Raw genomic sequence first — 25,541 nt, 5'->3', positions numbered from 1 at the left:
GAGTTCTAGAAACGCTGTTAGTAAACAAATCTGAGACGTTAAATGATGAAACACAATCCTATGCCAGACGTAATAATTTTACCCGCACCTCCAGCTTTGCCACAACTGATCGCGATAACAACAGATGCCACTTATGCAACATGCCGCACACTATCATAAAATGCCAGCGATTCCTTGCCATGAATCCTGCGCAACGTTACCGAACAGCGCTTGATGCGCGGTTATGTCTAAATTGCCTGCGGGACAATCATAGAGCTCGAGATTGCTCCTCGCAGTATAAATGTCGCCACTGTAATTTAGCACACCACACAATGTTACACTCACAAAGCACTCCCGGCACATCCACCACTACACCCATACAGCTAGCTGCGCGGGATGAACCGGTACACCAAACACACAACACTAACGATCCAACGGCTAACACACAACGTAGTTTTGTAGCTGCAGTTAGACAAGCACCTTCGCAGGTATTGCTCCAGACTGCACTATTGAATGTTGTTGATGCACATGGCATTGTGCATCCTGTTCGTGCACTTTTGGACAGTGCGTCGCAGCCTAATTTAATGAGCAGCAGGCTCGCTCAGAGGTTAGCATTGCGAAATGACACTGTAAATATAACCCTTAAGGGGGCAGGTCTCTCCACCAGAACGGTGAAAAAATCGGTGCGAGCTACGATCGCCTCGAGAACAGAAGATTTCAAGTTGGGTGTTGAATTTTTGATTGTTGACAAGGTGATAGCTGATTTGCCGGCGCATGATATTTGTACTCGCAGCTGGAATATACCGACTGAAATCGTTTTAGCGGATCCACAATTTTACAAATCATCCCCAATCGACATCATTCTTGGCGCTCGTCATTACGCTTCATTCTTTGTGAACGTAAATCAACACAAACTTGCTCCAAAGCTTCCGACAATGTTGAATAGCGTATTTGGTTGGGTTATGATTGGGCCCACCCCTCCTCAAGATCCTGCACCGCCGAGCGATTGCACCACTGCATCCACAATCATCTGCATGGCCTCTCTGGAGGATTCTATGGAACGCTTTTGGAAGCTAGAGGAGCTAAGTATGAAAGAAGCGTACTCTCCCGATGAGCGGCGATGCGAATCCTTTTATAAAGAAACCACCCAAAGAGACGATTCGGGTCGGTACATTGTGCGTCTACCCAGACAGCCTAATTTTAACGAAAAGCTTGGCCTGTCTAAAGCAACTGCACTTCGGCGTTTTGAGTTGCTGGAAAGGAGGTTGGAACGGAATCCACAGCTCAAATCCGACTACCACAAGTTCATGAAAGAGTATTTGGAGCTTGGCCACATGTCTCAGATAAGAAATGATGCTGACGACGAAAATGCTTACTTCCTGCCGCATCATCCCGTTTTTAAGGCATCCAGTTCCACCACAAAAGTGAGGGTAGTATTCGACGGATCGGCAAAGACAAGCTCAGGCTATTCCTTAAACGATATACTTTGTGTTGGCCCTATTGTCCAAGATGACCTACTGGACATAATTCTGCGATTCCGTACATACAAGGTCGCCTTGGTCGGTGACATAGCAAAAATGTACCGGCAAGTTGCGCTACACCCAGATGATCGCCGATTAGTTCGTCTACTGTTTCGCTTCACGCCACACACACCTGTACACATATACGAACTGAACACAGTTACGTACGGACTTTCTCCGTCCTCGTTCCTTGCTACTAGGACACTACTTCAGCTAGCAGAAGATGAAGGTACCAATTATCCTGTTGCTTCCAGGGCCCTACAGCACAATTTTTATGTAGATGATTTTATTGGTGGTGCCAACACCATGGAAGAGACTATTGCTCTGCGGCGAGAGTTGTCCGAGTTGCTTGCCAAGGGAGGATTTGAATTGCGCAAGTGGACGTCTAACTTGCTTGGTGTGCTTTCCGGTCTGAGTGCTGACCATATTGGCACGCAATCATCACTACATTTCGTACCCAATGAAACAATCAAGGCGCTTGGCATCTCGTGGAAGCCCGAAACCGATGAGCTATGCTTCGATTCGAATGTCGGCATCGATGACACCTCTTCAACTATGCGATCGATCTTATCCAACATTGCAAAAATGTACGACCCACTCGGACTGATCGCACCGATACTTGTTCGAGCAAAAATGTTGATGCAGGAGCTATGGTTGCTGAAATCCGGCTGGGACGAACCTGTACCGCAACAAATCTACAAAAAATGGAAAGCAATTCAAGGTGATTGGCAAGCTTTAGCTGAATATAAAACTACTCGCTATGTACTTTTACCACATTCAAAGGTAGAATTTCACACTTTCACCGATGCCTCCGAAGCTGCCTACGGAGCATGCACCTACGTACGCTGCGAGACCGCGAAGGGAGAAGTGCAAATCAGCCTGCTAGCGTCGAAGTCTCGCGTTGCACCTTTGAAGCGCGTCACACTGCCGAGACTGGAACTTAGTGCAGCTGTCCTGGGAGCGCACCTTCACCATCGCGTCAAGAATGCAATGCAGATTGCTTCTGCCGAATCCATCTTCTGGTCCGATTCAACTGTAACCCTGAAATGGATTGCTTCACCACCCAACACTTGGAAGACGTTTGTAGCGAATCGAGTTGCGGAAGTGCAACATTTTTCGCATCCACGGCAATGGCGGCACGTTCCGGGTACCTGCAACCCTGCTGATCTGGTCTCCCGAGGCATGTCCGCAACACACTTCAAGCAAAGCACGCTTTGGAAGTCCGGCCCAGACTGGCTAGCGCATCCTTCATCATCCTGGCCCAGCTCAAACCCGGAACCGGTAGACGATATGGACTTAGAAACACGTCAGGTGAGTGCTACTGTCGTATGTGCACAATCTCATCCATGGTTCGATATCTCATCCTCCTACACTAGAATGGTACGCATTATAGCCTACTGCATACGTTTTGTGTGCAACACGAAGCAGAAAGTACGAACGCAGCAACTAGTGTCGCATGCTAATGCACCAACAGCAATCACAGCCGAGTATGTGGAAGCAGCAAAAATAGCTCTATGTAAACTAGCACAGCAAGATGCCTTCTCTGTGGAAGTTAAGCAACTGATAAAAGGAGAAGCCTTGCCAAAGCAATCGGCCTTACGAAAATTGACTCCTTTCGTGGACAAGGAAGGCATAATTCGAGTGGGAGGTCGTTTTAACCTGTCCCAGCTACCATATCAAGCTAAGCATCCTGCGGTAATACCCAAACACCACACTTTTACTCGGCTATTAGCAGAGCACTTCCACGAGGAACGAAAACATGCCAGCGGAAGGCTGCTACTATCACAAATCAGGGAGCAGTATTGGCCCTTGGACGGACGTCGATTGGTGAAAGGCATCGTGCGGAACTGTTTCCGATGCATTCGTCAAGATCCTGTATTGGTGCAGCAGCCAATCGGGCAACTTCCGTCATCCCGCATCACACCTAGCCGGCCTTTTTCCATCACTGGGGTGGACTACGCCGGCCCGTTCTATTTGAAGCCTGCGCATCGCAAGGCCGCAGCCGCCAAGAGCTATCTTTGTGTATTCGTGTGCTTCTCCACGAAAGCGGTTCACCTGGAACTGGTAGGAGATTTGACAACCGCAGGATTTTTGGCAGCCCTAAGACGCTTCACGTCACGGCGTGGATTACCAGCGCACATCCATTCCGACAATGGAAAAAACTTTGAAGGAGCCGAACGTGAGCTAAGGGAACTTTTTGAGCTATTCGAGGATGAGCAACACCGCAACACTATTACTGCCGATTGTGCCGATAAGGGGATAAACTGGCATTTTTCCCCTCCAAAAGCTCCACACTTCGGCGGATTGTGGGAATCCGCAGTTAAGACCGCGAAGAAACACCTGTACCGACATCTAGGCAACACCCGTTTGTCGTATGAAGGATACTGTACCATATTTCATCAGATAGAAGCTGCAATGAATTCTCGGCCGTTATTACCATTATCCGACGATCCGAATGAGTTAGCCGCCCTCACGCCAGCACACTTCTTAATCGGAACATCGATGTATGCCGTTCCGGAACCGGACTACACACAGTTGAAATCATGCACATTAGACGATCTACAAAAATGGCAATTATTAGTGCAAAGGTTTTGGAAGCATTGGGCAACAGAATACCTTCAAGAGTTGCAAAAAAGTTACACGTGGTCTGGTAACAAAAACAACAACAACATACTCGTAGGCCGTATGGTAATTTTGATGGACGAATCTTTACCAACAACGCGTTGGCCTCTAGCGCGTATTACAGAAATCCATCCCGGAGACGACAACATCGTACGCGTAGTAACACTAAAAACAGCTAAGGGAACATTTACGCGTCCAATTACGAAGGTTTGCATCTTACCTCTTAGCACCGATAATGAGGGCAATGCGTAGAATTGTTTATTGACATCCGTCAAGGTGGGGGAGGATGTTGGAGCAACTGCTGGAGTCGAGCAGTTCGGAGCGGATCGGAATAAATCCGTTCATTTTTTGAACTTGTTTACGCTGACATCACTAGCGGTTTAGATTTAATAAATAGATGGCGAAAAGGCTTTTTCGTCCTCTTCTTCTCTGGCAAATCGTCGTTATAAGATTGGTAATTATTGGTAGCATAGAAAACAGAAAGAAACGCGCAAGACTTTATCCGAAATTCTCCTCCGAGTTAACAGATATGTTTCTACTGAATTGAACAATTTTAAACCTTTTTAAATAGTATTTAACATTCGTTCAATAGGTAAATTATTTAGTATTTCACAATAATTGAGTCAAATCAGTACAATTTGCTCAAAGAAGTGTCAAATTTGGAAAACCGCTTATCTCCGAATCCGCGTATAAGAGGTACTGTGTATCTCGGGGACCGCCTGTACAACTCCTATTGGGAAAAGTAATGGGACAATAATATACACGGAATAAGGACATTCCTGGGTCATGGGTTTTTTTATATGCGCACATGATGAAGCAACACAGTTGAATGAAGTTATTTTAATGTTTTGTATCAGCATTTAGCACTCCTGGATACCCATGGCTGCTTGGTACACAAATAGTCTTGCAGAAGATGGGGCACGGGTCAATAATAAGCCGTGACAGTGAGCCCTGTGGAAGGAAGATTTGGACCCATATGTCATGACATTTAATAGTATAATATAGTAGTCAAACATCTTCTTCTTTCCCAAATAGCCAGCTCGTACTTTATAGCTGATTTAGGGCTGTTTAACTAAAAATCGTTCCGATGTCGTACTTTGTGGCTGATTAAGAGATAGATCGGTACGAGATGGCTCTTGTCAAAGTGTCAAAGACGGACGCCGGCAATAATCTCATTGCTGCTGCACAAGTTAGATTCGTTAATTAAAGAATGAATATTGAGTGAAGTGATTGTGAATTATCAGTAAATTGTGTAAAAATTTGAGTAATTCATCAATACAAAAGATTAAAAAATATACATATGAGTTTAAACGAAACAAATCTTGTTGTTTATTTCATCGATGACGCTTGCTTGAAAATTAAACACAAAGAAAAATAATCCCTGGCATCGTGGCATAATTTGGGCCGGATATCTGGTTGGCAACTGAAAGGTTAACCCAAGTGACATTTGCTCGAAATTGTTTTTCCATATCTGCTCGATTAGTACTCGATACGCCTGAAATTGTGGAATTGTGTGTGATCAATTGTGTTGGAAGCGCTAAGATTTGGTGTGTTCGTAAATTAAGCTTTCTTCTATCGATGGATGATGCCGTCGAGCTCATTTTACATTCATAGCTTTGGTATTTGTTAAAAAACAAAAGCGAATTTTGTGTGACATTATTTTATAAAAAATCGATATTATTTAAGTATAAAATGGCTACATGACCAACTATAACGATAGGAAACATCATTTCCGATCGAATCTAGAAAAAAGCAACGAAAAAACCGCATCACAGTTGATTTTACAGGACTTTTTCTAAATTCCCTTAAACTGGTGCAGTTTAAGGGAAGTTTAATGCACGATGCGCAATCTCCGATTGCGCATATATTCGTTTTATCAAAACATGTGTCATTTCACGTAGCCAACCCTAAGCTATAAACGTCATTTCCATAAAAATTCAGATTGCGCCAAGATTGCGCGCAAATTTTCAAGATTATATGTCCGAGAGATATAATTTTTTTTGACAGATAAATATATCAAACCGACCATCTGAGATTGCGCATCGTCTATTGCTACGGTTAAACTGGAGCCTTCAATTTCCCTTAAACGGCAACGGATAAAGCGAATATAGAAAAAGTTTTTTTTTAATCAACTGTGATACGGCTTTTTCGTTATTTTCTTCTAGATTCACTCAGTAATGATGTTTCCTATCGATGTACCCATTTGATTCCTAAAAAATACCCATTTATTAGAATATCGTCACATAACATTATCTTTTGTTTTTCATCAAAAAACCGTAGCTTTGAATGAGAAACGTTCTCGACGGCATTGAACATCGATAGTGGAATGTCTTATTTACGAACACACTAAATCTTTGCGCTTTCAACATTCTGGATCACACACAAATCCACAATTTCTAGCCTATCGGGTACTAATCCAGCAGATATGGAAGAACAATTTCGAGCAAATGTTACTTGGGTTGGAATATGCGCAATCCGAGATTGCGCATTGTTTATCGATATGGTAATAATTGATCTCGTTTCTATACAGACCTTGTTTCAGTCTATCAATTCTCAATGATGGCACCCGGCAAACGTGTTAATAATTCACCTTCTTAATACATACATCTTGTGATTAGACGTTCATACATGTTCATTTTGTAACATGTGTTCTCAAGTGCGTTTTGTGCTGTGACCGATAATTCGGGTAAGTTTTGCATCTTTTTCCCAGAATAAATTAATGATCTCTGGAAAGATGTTTTCTTTGTCAAATATGAAAACTATTTATATATCTTTTCAATTCATTAAGTTTGTATATCCTTCACATGTACGAACGCCTACCCGGGCAGACCATACATTTTGTTAGGAAGAATGATGTTTCTCGTGGTTAAAAGCGTATATTTTTTGAACTACTTTTTACATTTGAATGAAAACTGTCTTATAGGTTCATAATAATGTTTTATTACATATCGTAGTTAAATTAGAATTTTAAAAATCATCAATGTTTTTTCACTCTATAAAGAGCTGTAACTCCAACACCCAACCGGCCTTGCCGCATGTTTTGAGTGGATGCTTATGTCTTTTTCTTATCTTTCAAACGTTGAATTGAAGTTAAATTTGATTGCTTGTTGTGTAAAAATAGGTTGAAAATAACTCTGAAATCATCTTGTTTAAAATGGTCTCAACCACTACAAGCAAATGAAATAGAATTCGCTGGCCGAAACACACACATTCAAAATTTAATTATAGTGTTACTGCCGAATAGTGATTGGCGTTTCGAGCGCACCAATGGCTCCGAAACCGGTTCCGCAAACACGGCTCCGGACCAACGGCTTAAAACTCATGTTCCAATAGAGGCAGCATTGTATGATAACGTAACAAACGAATTTATTTTCACTCAAGTGTAGAAGCTAACACCGGATGTGATTTTGTGATTGCTGAACAATGTTCAAAACTTATTGATTTCTAATTTTTTTGATAAATTCATTTTAAAGGCCGGGGACACTGTCCGTACTCGCTAGTGTAATTTTGATTTTCACTAGCGCATCTGGCGGCGGCTGACCGAAGCATTTTACCAAACAATTTGGAGTTGCTTCAGAAAATATGTTATTTTTCCATATTTTTTAATTATTTCGGACGAAATAAGTTTAGTAAAAAGTATATGCACATGTCCTGCACGCATTGCATCCATTTTCATGACAAAAAAGATGGAAAAACTACTTAATTTTGAGATCCAGCACGACCATTCCCTCGATGACCAAAAAAAGTTTCCACCAGCCGCCGCCAGATGCGTTAGTGAAAATCAAAATTACATTTCAATGTAATTGACAATGTCAATGACAATGACAATGCCCCCCGGCCTTAACATTATTTACTCAGCTATTAACGGATCTTTCCGATTGAAACTTTATTGAAAAGGATATTTTTGTGCAATCTGTTAAAACCGGCTCCGGAGCCGTGGGTGCGGAGTCGTTGGTGCGGAGCCGGCTCCGGAGCCGCTCGAGTGGGATCAGCTTTGGAGCCGTGGGTGCGGAGTAGGCTTAAAACATTATTATGAAGCTATAAGACAGTTTTCATTAAAATCTAACAAGTAATTCAAAATATATACGTTTTTAAGCCACCAAAAACCATTATTTTTCCATTCAGAATGTATGACCTACCCGGGTAGGCAGTAGAAGGCGGGCAGGCGGATGAAGAACACGATTTTCGTTTGTTAACTCTTCGTGATCTTAAATTATGCTATCTAAGTCATGTCATCATTACCATATCAGCTCGTTTTCCTATTGAACTCTGACATTTTTTTCAATGCAGGGTTTACCAGCATAATAAACAACTGTTCACTTGTTTATAACAATAGTCGTTTTGAATAGACACCGCTGTCTACCACTTGCTCACATGTCAGATGGTGTAAGCTACTCTGTTCGGCACAGTTTGTTTTGTTGGGACAAATTTTGTAAAAACCAAACATTTTCAAACACGTTTCTTTTATTCAAGCAATATGCAGTATAAACCATACATTTCAATAAATCAAAACATTAATTTTGTTAATTATAAAAGAACCACAAGAAACCGTGCCGAATCCGACCGTTGTGCAATGGAAGGCGAAAATTGTGTTATTGAATAGGACAGAGTAGCTTACACCATCTGACGTGTGAGCAAGTGGTAGACAGCGGTGTCTATTCAAAACGACTATTGTTATAAACAAGTGGACAGTTGTTTATTATGCTGGTAAACCCTGTAAGGGACTTGATTGTTTATTTGATCAAAACTTATATAACCTACATCATTTTGATTGTAAATATGATTTTTATACTGTTGTTTAGTATCATTATTATTGTGTGCATATGGAGAATGGACCACTTTGCTAGTGATGGGTCAAGTAGCACTTTTTACTGTGTGGTGCGGTGCTACCACACACAATTAAGTGTGCGGTATTTTGGTGGTACCACTTTTGTGCAACAGTACAATTTTGTGCAACCACACAATTTTGTGCAACCGCACAATTTTGTACAACCGCACAATTTTGTGCAACCGCACGATTTTGTGCAACCGCACAATTTTGTGGTACCGCACAATTTTGTGGCACCGCACAGTTTTGTGGTACCACACAGTTTTGTGCTATTTTGTGCTATAGCACAATTTTGTGCGCGCACTATTTTGTGCTAGAGCTACAATTTGTTTTGTTACGACAAATTTTGCAAAAACAAAATATTTTCAAACACGTTTCTTTCACTCAAGCAATATGCAGTATAAACCATACATTTCAGTAAATCGAAACATTAATTTTGTTAATACTGCAACAACCACAAGAAACTGTGCTGAATCCGATCGTTGTGCAATCGAAGGCAAAAATTGTGTTATTAAATTGGACAGAGTAGCTTATACCATCTGACGTGTGAGCAAGTGTTAGACAGCGGTGTCTATTCAAAACTACTATTGTTATAAACAAGTGGACAGTTGTTTATTGGACTGATAAACCCTGTAATGCTCAGGTTGAAGAACCTGCCACGAATCCTCTGGCCATCCGCCCGCTCAATTTAGCCATATAACCCATCTTCCCAAGGGGTTGGGTTTCCCCGTGTGCCCAAGCTCATATTATTGGAGAGATATGTTACCGTTCTGTTCGCCATGGACCGGCCATACCCGTATTAGGCACTAAGACGTATGAGGAGATCAGCCAATTATGTTTTCAAATCAGGCATTGTTTGAAGCATCCTGACGATTGTTTATTGGACTGTAAAACCTTGCATATATACAGTGATGGTTTTGTGTTTGGTGGATCGAGGACTTGCATATGAACTTTAGAAATTAAGAACACATTAAAAATTGTAAATATAAACGATAAAAATACGCCTGTCAAGATGTCCTTTTTAGACGGCACCAGAAATAGAGGAGAGCGATCTCCTTCTCTTTGCTGCCGTGCGAAGTACTGCTCGAAAGCTATCGGTTACATCGGATGATGTCGGTTCCCAGAAAACACCCAACGGTCACCAGCACTCAGAGATTCGCTGTGTTAGAAGCTGATTTGGAAGCTGAGTGGGATAAATAATTCGGCACCCGAAGTAATCCGAAGCCGAAGCGAATCCGAGCGAAGGTCTTCACGAACCTTCGTTTTTTCTTCAGTGCTTTACGTCGAGTCTCAATGACAATGGCAACTGTTTTATTCCACCAGGAAACGGACTTTCTGCTAACTGTACCCTTTATAAGAGGGATCCTAGTAAAGGCTGCTGTGGTAGGTTCGGAGACTGTCACGGTCGCCATGTGGTAGGTTCGGCCGCGCTTCTCAAACCGTTTCGGTGAGTCAATGCGCGGAGCGCAGTGAAAGGGGTGTGGGACGAGGAAGGGGATCGTACGGAACGCGACACCAAAGTGTATACACATTCGTCGCGTATCGGTTACGTCAACCCGTTCACACTTACGCTAAGTTCGAAAAGAAGCACTTGCTTACGTCGGCGGAATCGCGGACTGGATCGACCTTGCGCGTCGAGTTGATGACCGAGGCGGAATCGGACACCGTGGTAGAAGTTGGGTGGAACTAGTGCAAACGTGCACTTTACTTCGATGAGGGTAATGCTGATCGGTCAACTGACTGAACAGCTGATAACCAAAAATGATTATCAAATTGGGCAGAGCCTTCGGCGGAATCTGCAAATTGGTGAGATGCACCAGAACACGAGTGATCTACGTGTCTAAGGAAGGTGAACTGACTTCGCCATCAATTCGAGCTTTATTTATAAGAGAGATGGTGTGAAAGTTGTGACACATTTGGCAACCAGATGTTTGTCAAATGTGAGATTTCATTTGGTTTTCCGGGTTTGGGTTTTTACAGGTGTTTCTTAAATTATACCTAGCGTGTCTGTGTTTTATCAACTATCCGTGCATTGTGGATGTAGCGAACGTTTTCCTGTTTATGCCTGAGTTTTACGGAAGTTTAATTGCTTATCTGTGGCGCGTTTTCCTTATTTATGTTCTGGGGTAAAACACGAGAACGTTTACGCTTCTGGTGTTTAACGTTTCTTTACCTGGCTGCTGGCTATGCGCTTGCGCTTCTGGTGGTTAACGTCTTTTTACCTGGCTTTTGGCAATGCTAAGTTAGATGTGACCTACTGTTAGCAGTAAATCTGCTACACCTCCACCCTTCGGAAGAATAACGTAATGAAATGAAGTTATTCTGTCATATTTTAATTGCTCTATTTTTGTGAATATTCTGTGTGACACCATCAGTGTTTTCAATTATCATGTTAGGTCCGTTAATCTCTTTTACTTTATACGATCCTTTATATACCGGATCTAGTTTTGTTCTGTTCTCATTTGTCAATGCTATTTGATCTCCTATTTGAAAATTAACTTGGTTTATGTTTTGTTGCTCTTTCAGTAGTTTCATTTTTTCTTGTTCTATATGTTTTCGAGTCCTATCGTGAGCTAGTTTTAATCTGTATTTAAATTCTTTTGAGTAATCATCGTAATTATATAATGGTGTAGATTTTTCCGTTATATTTGTCGAAATTTTCTCGTTTCTTCCGAAAACCAGTTCAAATGGTGTGTAACCGTGGTCTAAATTAGGCGTTGTATTATATGCAAATGAATAATAATTTATCCAATCGTCCCAATCATCTTTGTGTTCGTTTGTAAAAATTCTAAGGTATTCGTTTAGACATCTGTGATTACGTTCTAAAGCTCCTATCGTTTGTGGATGATATGGCGTTGAAAATTTGTGTTCTATTCGAAGGATTTCTGATATATTTTTAAATATTTCATTTTTGTACTCTGTACCCATATCGGTTCTGAATTCTTTAATATTTGTGCCATATATTAACATAAATTTTTCTATTACTGCTCTAGCTACCGTATTTGCTTCTTTGTTAGGAATTGCTATAACTGTAACGTGTTTCGTTAAATTACATTGAAGTGTTACCGCATATCTATTATTGTTATTTGTTTTTTGAAATGGTCCTACTGTATCGATTGATACTACTTCGAATGGAATGTTGGGTGTATCTGTTTTAACAAAAGGTTCTATAGTCTTGATATGATGTTTATTTAGTTTACAGGTTATACATTTGTCTAGAAAATCTTTGATTGATTTCTTCATTTTGTTCCATACATATTCCTTTCTGATTTTCTTATACATTCTGTACTGTCCAATGTGTCCTCCTGTCGGTGTGTTGTGCACTTTGTCGAGTATGTCATTTATCGTCTTTTCGTCATTAATCGTTTGTGGTTTAGTATATATTAGTATCTGAATATTTTTCAGGTGATTGTTAGTGATTTGCTTGAATTCATTCGGATTTACCTCCTTGAATATTTCGTCTGTTTCAGAGACTGCTAGCTGGGTAATGCTTTTCATTACGAGCTTCTTTTCTATATTTTTGATAAATTGAGCTATGGCAGATTTTTCCTTCCTTTTCTGGAAATCCTTTACTAATAAAGGCTCCTGTAGTCCTATATCTGTATTCAGATGGATGTCTCTTACTGATAAGAGCTCTTTGGACTTTCTTTTGTTTAGGATTTTTCCTATCAACTCGATAGTGTTTTCATTTCTCTTTACTGATGTTTCTAGTTTTGGTAAGTCTTTTACTTCGTCGTATGCTAAGGCATGGAACATTTTGAGTTCAGACTCTGACGTGTTTCCTAAAACATTATCGGAAGTAACAGGTTTGTTCATGCTTCTCGTAATCACATTGATGGATTTAATTTCATCTGAGGTGATCTTGATGCGCGATAAAGCGTCTGCTACAACGTTCTGTTTCCCTTTTACAAATTCAACTGTAAAATCGAACTCTTCCAAATCTAATCTCATTCTCGTCAACTTTGATGACGGATTCTTCATTCCGAACAGATAGACTAGTGGTCTATGGTCCGTTTTGACTGTAAACTTAGTACCGTATAGGTAATGCTTGTAATGCATTATAGCCCAATGTATTGCGGCTAGTTCCTTTTCGATGATTGCTTTATTCGCTTCCCCTTTCGTGAAGGTTCTACTTGCGAAGCAAATCGGCATATCTATACCATCATGTTCCTGTGCTAAAACTGCTCCGCATGCTATAGTTGAAGCATCTGTGGTTAGTATAAATTGCTTGCTGAAGTCAGGATATTGTAATATCTGTGGACTAATCAGTGTGTTTTTTAAATATTCGAATGCTTCTTGACACTCTTGTGTCCATTCAAATTTTGTATTTTTCTTTAATAAGCTGTTAAGCGGTTTTGCTTTCAAAGCAAAGTTTGGGATGAACTTTCTGTAATAATTGCAGAATGCTACGTATCTTCTCGCATCGTCTGCGTTTTGTGGTATCGGGTAATTTTTTATGCTGTCGTATTTGGAATCATCTGGAAGGATGCCTTTGTCGGTTATCTTATGTCCAAGATAAGTAACTTCTTTTTTGAAAAAGCAACTTTTTTCTGGGTTTAGTTTAAGATTGTAGTGTCTTAGTCTTTCAAAAACCTTTTCTAAATTCTTTAGATGGTGATTTTCTGAAGCTCCTACTACTACAATATCATCGACATATACAAAAGCGCATTCCGGCGTGAGGCCTGTCATGGCTATGGTCATCATTCGCTGAAAACTATTTGGAGAAATGTTCAATCCAAAAGGTAATCGTTTAAATTGATAGTGACCATCCGTGCTTGAAAAAGCTGTATACTTTTTAGACGATTCTTCCAGTGGTATTTGATGGAATCCTGACATGAGATCTAATGTGCTAAAAAATTTTGCTCGCCCTAGCTGATCTAATATGGAGTCTATTCTAGGTAGTGGAAATTTATCGGGGAGCAGCTTTTTGTTAAGCTGTCTAAAATCGACTACTGATCTCCATTTTTTCTCATCTGAGGACTTTTTCGGAACCAGTAAGATGGGTGAATTGTAATGTGACACCGAGTGTTCTATTACATCTTCTTGAAGCATTTTTTCAATTTGCTTTTTGATTTCTGGTCCTTGGGAATGGTTTTGTTTGTAATTTGGTATGTACACGGGTCTTTTATCTTCTAATTTTATATCTTGTTCATAAAAATTATTTGTAGTTAAATGATCGTTAGGTAGATGAAAAATATCATTGTAGCTTAACAGTAATTGTTCAAAAGATTTATCTGTATCTTCGGAAATATTTTCCTTTCGGATTAAATCCTTTATGATTGCTAACCTATTTTCATCCTTATGATTGCAAGTTTTTACTATTTCAAATTCATTTAAAGGTATTGTTTTGATATGGCTTATGTTTACTAATTTAGCTTTATTGGAAGTATTGATTATTTTAATAAATGGGTAGTTTTTATTTACAATGCAGTTTCCTACAAGAACGTCTTCTTGCAGTTGCTCTGCGCATACTACCGCATCTGTATCTAATTCTTTTAACTTATCAAGTTTTCTAATTACTTCACATCTGGGAGGTATGCAGCGGCGGATCTAACGGTAGGCGGACTAGGCGGCCGCCTGGGGCCCCGCCGATTTAGGGGCCCCGTAGATCGCCATTCTATAGTATGCCGTATGCAGCGGCGGATCTAACGTTAGGCAAACTAGGCGGTCGCCTGAGGCCCCGCCGATTCAGGGGTCCCGTAGAACGGTAGTGTATATTATGCAGTGTGTATAAAAGTGAACAGAGTACAAGTTCCTAGGGTCTCCGCGATTATGAACGTCGCCGAGACTGGCGACTCATTTGAATCATTTGAACAACCCCCCCCCCCGCCAACAATTAAAGTAGCCTGTGTGTGTCACAAGAAGTTCTGCGATTATGGCAAATAGTTTTGCGATTGTCGCAAAAAGTTCTGCAATTGTCGCAAAAAGTCCTGCGATTATCGCAAGAAGTTCTGCGATTATCCCAGAACTTTTGATGATAATCGCTAAACTTCTTAAGATTTGCGCAGAACATATTGCGATTGTCGCTAAAAATTCTGCAATTATCCCAAAAAGTTCTGCGATTGTCGCAAAAAGTTTTTGTTGAGAAAGCAACATGTGTGCACTGAACACATCATAGTCTTCTTCTTCTTCTTCTTCTTTGGCTCAACAACCGATGTCGGTCAAGGCCTGCCTGCCTGTACCCACTTGTGGGCTTGACTTTCAGTGACTAATTGATTCCCCCCCCCCCCCCCCCCATAGCAGGATAGTCCGTCCTACGTATGGCGGCGCGGTCTATTTGGGGATTCAACCCATGACGGGCATGTTGTTAAGTCGTACGAGTTGACGACTGTACCACGAGACCGACTTTACCGACTTTGCCGAAGTCTGACCGAGACCGAACACATCATAGTAGTCTTTAGAAAATGCTTAATATTGTCAGTCTTGTTTAAAATACATTACATTCAAGTTCATTGTTTACTTTCTGCTCCTTTATTCCACTGTGTTATAACTCCGCTCAACAGGTTATGGGTCCAGAAGTACTGTCGAACAAGTGTTAAGTTCGTAAGTTCGTTGTGTAATATTGAAGTTTGTGTATCTTCTTCTTCTTCTTTTGGCTCAACAACCGTTGTCGGTCAAGGCCTGCCTGTACACTTGTGGGGTTGGCTTTCAGTGACTTTTTTTGGATTACCCCCCACAGCAGGATAGTCAGTTCTACGTATGGCGGCACGGTCTATTTAGTGCCATGACGGGCATGTGCGAGTTTACGACTGTACCATGAGACCGGCTGAGACCGGTTGTGTATCATCTATCGAAAATTTTAATCTTGAAGAAATACTGATAACTTCTTGAAATGCTTTAATCTTGAAGAAACACTGAAAACTTAAATCTAGAAACATGTCTGAATCACACGTCACCATTTAAAAGTTGAACGATCAAAATTACGCAATATGGAAATTCACGTTGGAACTTTTGTTAGCAAGGGAAAAGGTGCTGACTGTCGTGAAAGATTCGAAACCAACAAATCCCGACGCTTCATGGATTGCGAATGATGAGCGTGCTAGGGCACTGATCGGTCTGTCGTTGGACGGCAGCCAACTCATCCATGTCGTGCAAACGAGTTCATTGTAAGACATGTGGGATGCCATAAAAAGCTATCATGAGCGTTTATCTTTGTCCAGCAAAATACACGTCATGCAAAAAATGTTTGCCACAAAATCGACTGAAGGTGGAGACATTTCTAACCATCTCAAAGAACTATGTTCTCTTCGACTTCGTTTAATTGCACTGGGAGAAGAAATGAAAGATCCATTCTTTGTCGCGTTAATGTTGTCCAGTTTGCAAAAATTTGATGGTTTGATTGTGGCTTCGGAAAGTAGGCCTGATGAAGATCTTACGGTGGATTATGTAAAAGGCAAATTGTTGGTTGGCAGACGTCGAGCTGATGGTGCAGATGAAAATAAAGCGTTACTGTTGTGGGCAGCCGTGCGTGTCGACCCCTGGACTTGCCGTGGCAGTTGCGCTGCCACCGGTCAACGTCCAGGGGGACGACAGTGTGTACACGCACACTGTCGCACACTGCCGAGTGCCGAGCAGAATGTGCACGAAGGCCGATCGAGCAGGAGCTCTCGGCAGGGGCGCTCGGTGCGGCTGGCGCGCGGCCTACGTTGTAAAGTGTCGTACGTTTTAACATATGTATGTTTCGTGTGTATTTATTATAATGTAAAGTTTTAAGTGTTTAAATAAAGATCATTATTAAGCAAACATAACAGTTACTATCTGGAGGAAAGAACAACACGAAATTTTGGAAGGACAGGAAACTAACAACCAACAAGAAAAACAGTGCCATTATTGCAAGAAGAATTGGCACATAAGAAAAGACTGTAGAAAATGGGCTGCAGACAAAATAAGTAAGCTAGATGGTGAAAACGTCAACGTCGCTAATGAAGACAATCGAGAGAAAGTATGTTTGTTCATTGGAGAAGGGAACGAAACTGCACCATGGTGTTTCGATTCTGGTGCAACTTCTCATGTGACGAATGATACGTCTATTTTGAAGTTAATAGATAAATTGAAGCAATCCTCAATTTCATTAGCGAACGGAGACTCCATAAAGTCAGCTGGTGTCGGAAACTGCAATTGTTTTCCATGGATGGAAACGGAAAACGCAAGAAAATTTCCTTGGACAGGGTGTATCATGTACCATCTTTGACGACAAACCTATTATCGGTAAGTAAAATTACCGATAATGGATTCGAAGTGTTTTTCGATAGGTTTAGGTGTCGTGTCCTGAAAGGAAAACAAGTATTGCTGATTGGTGAACGTAAAGGTGGTCTGTCTTATCTAAAACAGACTGAACAAGCCATGTTGGTAGATTAAAACCATGAAGCTTCCTGTAAACTTCTATGACATCGTCGATTTGGCCATCGTGACATCGAAGCAATAATGAAGATTGCGCGGAAGAATTTGGGAAGCAGCTTGAACATCAACCGATGTCACGTGAAATCTATTTGATTCATCATTCCCAAGTTCTTCATCTTCAAGGGCATCTGGTGTTGGCGAACTGGTACATACGGACTTGGGAGGACCGTTTGAAGCATCAACAGACCGAGCAAGCCGATATTTTTATGACTATGATTGATGATTTTAGTCGGTATACAATTATCTACCTGTTGCAAAACAAGTGTGAGACAGAAAACCGGATCAGAGAATATTGCGCCATGATTAATACACAGTTTTGACACTATCCGAAAGTTATTAGATCGGATGGTGTTTGTGAGTACAGGAGCAATTCTTAAAAAAAATCTTTGTAGATCACGACATCGTGCGTCAACAAACTGCCCCATATTCTGCACAACAAAATGGCGTGGCTGTAGAACCGGTACCTAGTAGAGATGATGAGATGCATGTTGGCAGAATCGAACATGGACAAGGTGTTCTGGGGTGAAGCGATCACTACTGCCAATTATTTACAAAAACGCTTGCCATCCTCCTTACTGGAATCGACACCTTACAAAATGTGGCACGGAAAGTATCCTTCGTATGAACATCTTGCAGTATTTGGATCAGAAACTTTCGTACACATTCCTTAAACGGCGTAAGTTGGATAAAAAGGCTGCAAAGTTGGTGTTAGTCGGATACGCGGAAAATCAGAAGGCGTTTCGATTCGTAAACCTGGAGACACGAAAACAATCATCATTAGTCGTGACTAGAGTTGTGCCTCAAGTACCAGAACTGTACGATTCAAAATAAACGCCGCCAAAATAATGAACGTTATAGTACGCCAGGTCGTTCATTTTCCCCATACAAATATGAACCGTATGACCAGGACGTTCACGAAAAGAACGACCTATTCGTCGAAATAAAGAACGTCCTAGTACGCTAGGTCGTTCATTCCCGTCATACAAATATGAACGTGAACCGTAATACCAGGACCATGTAATGAACGTCGAAATGAAGAACGTCCTAGTACACCAGGTCGTTCATTTTCCCCATACAAATATGAACGTGAACCGTATGACCAGGACATTCACGAAAAGAACGACCTATCCGTCGAAATAAAGAACGTCCTAGTACACTAGGTCGTTCATTCCCGCAATACAAATATGAATGTGAACCGTAATACCAGTACGTTCATGAAAAGAACGTCCTACCAATCGTAATAAGGATCTTCCTGGTCTGCCTAATAATTTTCAAGATGCAAAACAATTTACAATTTGCAATACAATAAAACAATTTACCATATTTTATTCAACTGAAATGAACGAATGAATCGCGATTCACGTTCAGTTCATCTGAATGAAAGAACTAGTACGTTTACGTTCATAGAAATGAACCGAATTGCCCAAGCCTAATATAGACGTGACGACGGCGTACCTCCATGGCGAACTAGAGGAAACCATTTTCATGAAGCAGCCGATAGGTTTTCATAACGGAGTTAATAACCGAGTTTGCACACTCCCAGATATGTGCGAATTGTTTGCTACACGTTTTGAGGACACTTTTGTTTCTGAAAACATGCACCTGAGGCTCTTCATGCTGCACTTACTAACACACCCGCAGATGCACTTCGTCCCATGCTTCCGGTCATTAATACCTCGTCAGTCACCCGCGCCATAGACCGCCTAAAGATGTCCTACACCGCCGGCCCTGATGGCATCCCGGCAGTGATCCTGAAAAAGTGCACTGCGTCGATTGCTCCGATACTAGTAAAAATCTTCGAGGAATCACTACGTTCATGCACCTTTCCTGGCTCCTGGCAGGTCTCATGGTTAACACCAATCCATAAGAAAGGCTGCAAGAATGAGGCTTCTAACTATCGCGGCATTACATCGCTAGGGGCCATTGCAAAAGTGCTTGAGCTTCTTGTTTATGAACCGTTACTGGCCTCTGCCCGCAATTACATCAGCCCGAATCAGCACGGATTTGTCCCTAACAGATCAACAACCACAAACCTTATCCAATTCGTCAGTAGCTGCCATAAATCCATTGATGCTCGCCTTCAAGTAGATGTCATTTACATCGATTTAAAAGCCGCCTTCGATAGGATATCTCACGTCATATTACTAGCAAAACTCGACAGACTTGGCCTCCCAGATCCTCTAGTTGCTTGGCTGAGATCATACCTAATGGGCCGCACTTATTATTATTATTATTATTTATTTATTAATCTTCAACGGGCCCTATGGCCTAATTAAGATGTAACAGTTCATTTAAAAAAAAAAAACATTACAAAACATGATTTGCAGCGCAATTCACTGCGGCCATGGCAAAAGCCGGAGACATTCCTTGAAGCACTGAGTTGAGATGTCGAAGTCGAAGCAATCCGAGACAGTGTTGAAGACAGCCGACATGCGGAACATAGGGTCAGACCGACCAGCGCTGGAACGGGGTTGAGCGAGCCGTAGAGTTTCTCTAGACTTAAGTGTTCGGGATGGTGCATAGATATCGACTCGATGCAACAAAGGCGATGAGTCGATAGAGCCATTTAGCAATCCAGCGATGAAAGAACACTGTGCATTGCGTCTTCTAACCGAAAGAGGTTCAAGGCCTAGAAGACGGCACCGCGCAGCATACGGAGGAAGATTATTGCGATCCTGCCAGGGAAGTAGGCGTAGGGCATATCGCGTGAGTTTACGTTGAATCGCCTCAAGTCGAGCAATTGAAGAAGCGGTAGTTGGGCTCCAGACTACGCACGAATATTCCAGAACCGAACGAACGATACAGTTGTAGACAGCTTTGATGCACATGGGGTTGCGGAATTCATTAGTTGTCCGGATAACCACGCCAAGTAATTGATTTCCTCTAGTTACAACGTCATCAATATGCTGTTTAAAGTTCAAACTAGAGTCAAGCAGAACGCCCAGGTCTTTGGCATGATTTTGTCGATTAATTGCAGTGCCGTCTATGAAGTAGGTACCAGTGACTGGGCTCCTGCATCGACTAAAAGACACACAGTAGCATTTCTCGATGCAGATAGTCAGTCCATTACGCTTGCACCACGAACAGAAAATTTCGATGCAGTCTTGCAGGAATGTACAATCACCTGTGTTGTTAACAGGCGCAAAAATTTTTGCGTCGTCGGCAAACAGACTGATACTGTCGGGAGGTAGAGCGAGGGTAACATCGTTCATGAACAATATGAAGAGAAGCGGGCCAATATTGCTTCCTTGTGGCACACCCGAGCTGCTGACTATTTCTTTGGACATGTGCTTATCAATTTTCACGATGTATGTGCGATTAATTAGGTAAGACTTAAGCCACTGTACGAGCGAGCTGGGAAGTCCTAGCTTATCGAGTTTAGCGAGAAGAATTGCGTGCGGAAGAGAGTCGAATGCTGCTTTCAGATTTGTATAAAATGCATCGACTTGAGCTCCGGCATCAATTTGACTAGTGCAATAGGTTACAAATTCAACCAGGTTCGTGGTAGTCGACTTTTTTGGCACGAACCCATGTTGATACGGGCTTAGGTAGCTGCGGCATGCATGTAGCAGATTTTTGTATATCACTAGTTCGAACACCTTGGCAATGGCACACAAGGATGTAATACCCCGGTAGTTGATGGCATCTGTCCTGTCGCCCTTTTTGTAAATAGGAACCATCCAAGATTTCCTCCATGTTTTGGGAAAGTAGCCATTGGCTAGCAATGCATTGAACAATTTTGCAAGGATAGGTGCTACTGTCGTTTGACAGCGTTCCGTTAGGATGGGGCCCCATTTATCTAGATCCCTCCGTGCTTCTTCTGGCGTCCCTCAAGGCAGCAATCTGGGACCTTTACTATTTGTCCTTTATATAAATTATGTCTCCACGATCCTTCCTGCGGATAATCACCTGCTCTATGCGGACGACACCAAAATCTTTCGGCAAATCCAGGGACCAGACGGCTATCGTATACTCCAGGCTTCACTAGAAGAATTCGATAACTGGTGCACGCGAAACTCCTTAACCATTTGTGTTGATAAGTGTGTTACCATCACCATCAGCCGTTCGCGCTCTCCAGTGCATTTCGACTACACGCTAAACGGGCAAACTTTGCAGAGAGTCGATTGTGTCAAGGACTTGGGTGTTTTCGTCGACGCGAGACTCACGTTTGAGCAACACCTAGATCACGTTGTGACAAGATGCAGTCAATTGTTAGGTTTAGTCGTTAACATGACTCGCGAGCTCTCTGACCCAATCTGCACCAACATTCTTTATTGTGCTCTTATTCGATCAGTGCTGGATTATGGCAGCGTTGTGTGGTGGCCCTTATCTGCTCGGGGGGTTGCGCGCTTGGAGTTCATCCAGCGTAGGGCTACCCGTTTCGCGCTCCGTTCGCGGGGCAGCAACAACGACTACACAACAAGGTGTTTGTTGCTCGGGTTACCCCAACTCGACGACCGAATACGAAATGCTAGGCTGGCTTTTATCGTTGGGCTTCTCAATGGTAGCATCGATTGTCCGGTTTTGCTCTCGTCGATACAGCTGTACGTGCCTGCAAGAACTCTCCGCCCTCGGGCGATGCTGGCCATCCCAGAGACAAGGACCGCCTTCGCCTCCCGAGACCCGTTTTTGCGTATATGTCTTGCTCTGAATGCGAAATCTGATGCGTATGAGCCCGGCATGACGATGGCCAATGTGTTGAGTCGCATTAATTTACTTCGCGCCTCTCGTCAGAATCTTTAGCGTCCTTGTAATTGTTATTGTTGTTATTATTGTGTTATTGTAAAGCGTGTGACTATTTATGTTATATTCCTATTGTACCCTTACATATGTCGAGAGGGCTTATGAGGTCCGTCGATCATTTAATAAATATACAAATAAAGCAAATAAAGTAAAAGTTAAAGATGACGTATTGAAAATCAGAAAAAGTCTTTACAGTCTAAAGCAAGCTGGACGGGTGTGGTATACGAAAATTACTGAAGTCTTGAATCTACTGGGTTACATACCATCGGTAGCAGACCCATGCTTGTTTGTTAAAACTTCAAGAAAACAGAAGAAATCGTTCATATTACTCTATGTGGATGATATATTCATAATGAGCAACACGGAAGCAGAATATGAAGCTGTTCGTATGCACCTTGAAAATCATTACGTGTGTTGGTGACATACGGTACTATTTGGGAATACGAGTGAGACGATCAGGTGGATAATTTTTCCTGAACCAGCAAAACTACATAAATAAAATAGCTCAACGGTTTGGACAATCGATTTCGAAACGATCTTTGATACCGATGGATCTTGGGTAGCCATGCCTAGAAACGACGAGTTCCAGAGCCTAGTGGGTGCTCTTCTGTACATCGCAGTGAATACCAGACCGGACATCGCCATCAGCGCTTCGATCCTAGGACGCAAGGTGAGTCTTCCAACGGAAGTAGACTGGACCGAAGCAAAACTAACGCTACGTTATCTTCAGTCAACTGCGGAGTGGAATTTGCGAATAGGTTCACCAGCACCACTAGTAGTGTTCGTTGATGCTGATTGGGTTGGTGATAAGACGGACCGAAAGTCGAATACCGGTTTCGTGTTTCATCTCGGAGGACCAATCAGTTGGGCAGCTCGAAGACAACCATGCGTCACACTTTCGTCAACCGAAGCGGAGTACGTGGCACTCTCTGAAGCCAGCTGCGAGTTGATGTGGTTAATGAAACTATTGAAGGACATTGTTATGAGTTTAAAGTAATTCGTTATTGTTAGAATAGTAACCATCGAATTGGAGTAGCCTTTGGTTATGTGTTAATAAATGTTCATTCTGTGTTACACCTCCAAACCTTACAGACGTAATATTCAATAGGTTATGGGCCCAGGCTACGAATCTGTTTTTTGAAGAAATCCTCAAGATACGGTTTTATTAATAAAAAAAAAATTGTCGAAAGCATTTTTGTGAAGCATGACGAATCCGAGACAAGCAGGAGCATCATTTTCTCTGCCTTTGCGGGAAATACTTCGAGGATGGGAAAACTACAGCTCTTGATCTTTCGCCACCAAGATGGTCCTGATTAAGGAGAAGACCTGGTACGCAGTGAAGGAGGTAGCTGAAGGTGAACCGGCAGTGAGCGAAGAAATTTCCCTGCAAGCATTGGCTACAATATGTCTCAGCATTGATTCAAGCATATACGGACTGTTGCGGGATGCTAAAAATGCGTGGGACAATCTTTGGAACACGTACGAGCATAGTGGATCAACCAGGAAGATTGGTCTACTGCAACGGCTCACAGGTATTCGTATGGTTGGAGCTGAACGTGATGAAGACATCATTTGTCAGACGACTCAGCAGTATGTGAATGAGTTGTTCACGACGAGTCATCAGATGGCAGAAGTTGGATTTAAGGTCGATGACGCTTGGTTGGCCAGTTTGCTCATGAAAGGCTTGCCAAAGCAATATGATCCTATGATCCTTGACCTGGAGTCATCCGGAATCAAGCTGACTGCGGATATAGTGAAAGCGAAAATCTTGCAAGATGTTAAAGTTTCGAGCGAAAAGCAGGCTGTGGAAGCATTCCTGAGCAACTCGAAATCGACGATGAAGAAGCGTAGCGATAAATCTAAATCTAGTATTCAGTGCTACCGATGCAAGAAAATGGGCCACTATGCATCTCAGTGTTCGAGTCAATCATCTGACAAGAAGAAAGAAGAGAAGCACAGCAGCAGTGGTAATGCTGCATTTTTCGCAGCTTTTAATGCATGTCAGTCGCCTGCAGCAGCGGAGGAAGAATGGATTTTTGATTCTGGCGCAACGTCTCATTTGTACCGAAATAGCAACTTGTTGGTTGATGCAGAGAATGTTTCGTCAAGCATCAACGTAGCCAACAACACTGCTGTTCCAGTGGTTGCAAAAGGTTTGGTGAAAGTATCGGCAGATGTTGGAAGGTCAACGTGTGAAATTTCGATGAACGATGTCCTGTTTATACCGGAATTGGCAGTGAATCTTTTATCCGTTAGCAAGATGTGTCAGAAGTACTACGTTCCGAATGACGTTCCGAAAACAGACGTGTAAGGTGGTCAGTCCAACTAACGAAGTGGTTGCGATCGGTCAAGAATCTGGCGTTTTGTACAGATTGAAAAGAGCAACCGGATCATCGGTGAACATGGTCAGCCGGATGGATGACAGCTTTCAACTTTGGCATCGTAGGCTGTGTCACATGTCTATTGGATGCATGAAACGGCTTGGTAATATGGCAAGCGGTGTTGAATTCAACATGACGGTTGGAATACAGTGAATACCATGTATACAAGGTAAGAACTATCGTCAACCGTTTCATTCCAAGGGACAACGTGTGAACCGTGTGTTGAAGCTGATTCATTCCGACTTGACCCATGGAGATAGTATCGATAGGAGGAAGTCGATATTTTCTCACTTTTATTGACGACTCGAGCAGAAAGGCGTTTGTTTACTTTCTAAAAACCAAAACTGAAGTTTTAGAAGCATTTCAACATTTTAAGAGCTTTGCCGAGAATCAAAAGGGTGAGAAAATTAAGCGTCTCAGATCAGACAATGGGAAGAAATATATGAATCGTGAAATGAAGCAATTCCTTTGTCGGTCCGGTATTCATCACGAGACATCCGCTCCATACACTCCGTAGCAGAATGGATTAGCGGAACGTATGAATAGGACAATTGTAGAAAAGGCGAGGAGTATGCTGTGTGAACCAATCTGCCGAAGCGTTTTTGGGATGAAGCAGTTGCGACGGCATCATATGTGATCAACCGATCACCAACTATCGGACTGCAAATGACACCTGAAGAAGCCTTTACTGGAAAAAGACCGAATTTGGCGCATCTTCGTATATTTAGAGCAAAGGTGATGTGTCATGTTCCGAAAGAGAAGAGACAGAAATGGGATGCCAAATCCGAGTATGGCATTTTCATGGGATACAGCAGCAGTTTCAAGGCGTATCGAGTTTACAACTCGAAGACGAAGAAAATCATCGTCAGTCGGGATGTCATATTCCTGGACGAGTGTGCAGTGTCCAAGATCGTCTGAAGTTGATCTTGGAGAATTGTATGTACAGCCTGTCATACAGCATCAAGAAGATGAACGTTTGGAGTCAAGTGAAGACCGAAATGATATTGAAGACGATGACGGCGATTCAGAGTACGATGATCCTAATGGCGATGAAGCAGCAGCTGTTCA

General features: G+C 42.1%; 2 protein-coding genes across 2 annotated transcripts; both read left to right on the top strand.

Moving 5' to 3' along the window:
• Window positions 1-1,805: 1,805 nt before the first annotated feature.
• Window positions 1,806-10,639, top strand: LOC120956141 (uncharacterized). Its single transcript, XM_049611009.1, has 2 exons — window positions 1,806-2,810; window positions 10,526-10,639. Exons 1-2 carry the CDS (start codon window positions 1,806-1,808, stop codon window positions 10,637-10,639), a joined length of 1,119 nt encoding a protein of 372 aa, XP_049466966.1.
• Window positions 10,640-23,395: 12,756 nt separating this feature from the next.
• Window positions 23,396-24,403, top strand: LOC120956091 (uncharacterized). The gene has a single exon (XM_040377471.2). The coding sequence runs from the start codon at window positions 23,396-23,398 to the stop codon at window positions 24,401-24,403; it is 1,008 nt and encodes a 335-aa protein (XP_040233405.2).
• Window positions 24,404-25,541: the final 1,138 nt, after the last annotated feature.

The sequence above is a fragment of the Anopheles coluzzii genome, chromosome 2, assembly GCF_943734685.1.
Source record: "Anopheles coluzzii chromosome 2, AcolN3, whole genome shotgun sequence".
NCBI lineage: Eukaryota > Metazoa > Arthropoda > Insecta > Diptera > Culicidae > Anopheles > Anopheles coluzzii.
The sequence above is the reverse complement of the archived record's forward strand: the minus strand, read 5'-3'. Positions and strand labels throughout refer to the sequence as shown.

Coding starts and splice junctions, on each gene's coding strand:
- LOC120956091 (XM_040377471.2), top strand. CDS start 23,396: ATGGTCCTGATTAAGGAGAAGACCTGGTACGCAGTGAAGGAGGTAGCT.
- LOC120956141 (XM_049611009.1), top strand. CDS start 1,806: ATGGAAGAGACTATTGCTCTGCGGCGAGAGTTGTCCGAGTTGCTTGCC. Junction 2,811..10,525: donor TGGACTTAGAAACACGTCAG/GTGAGTGCTACT, acceptor ACTTACGCTAAG/TTCGAAAAGAAGCACTTGCT.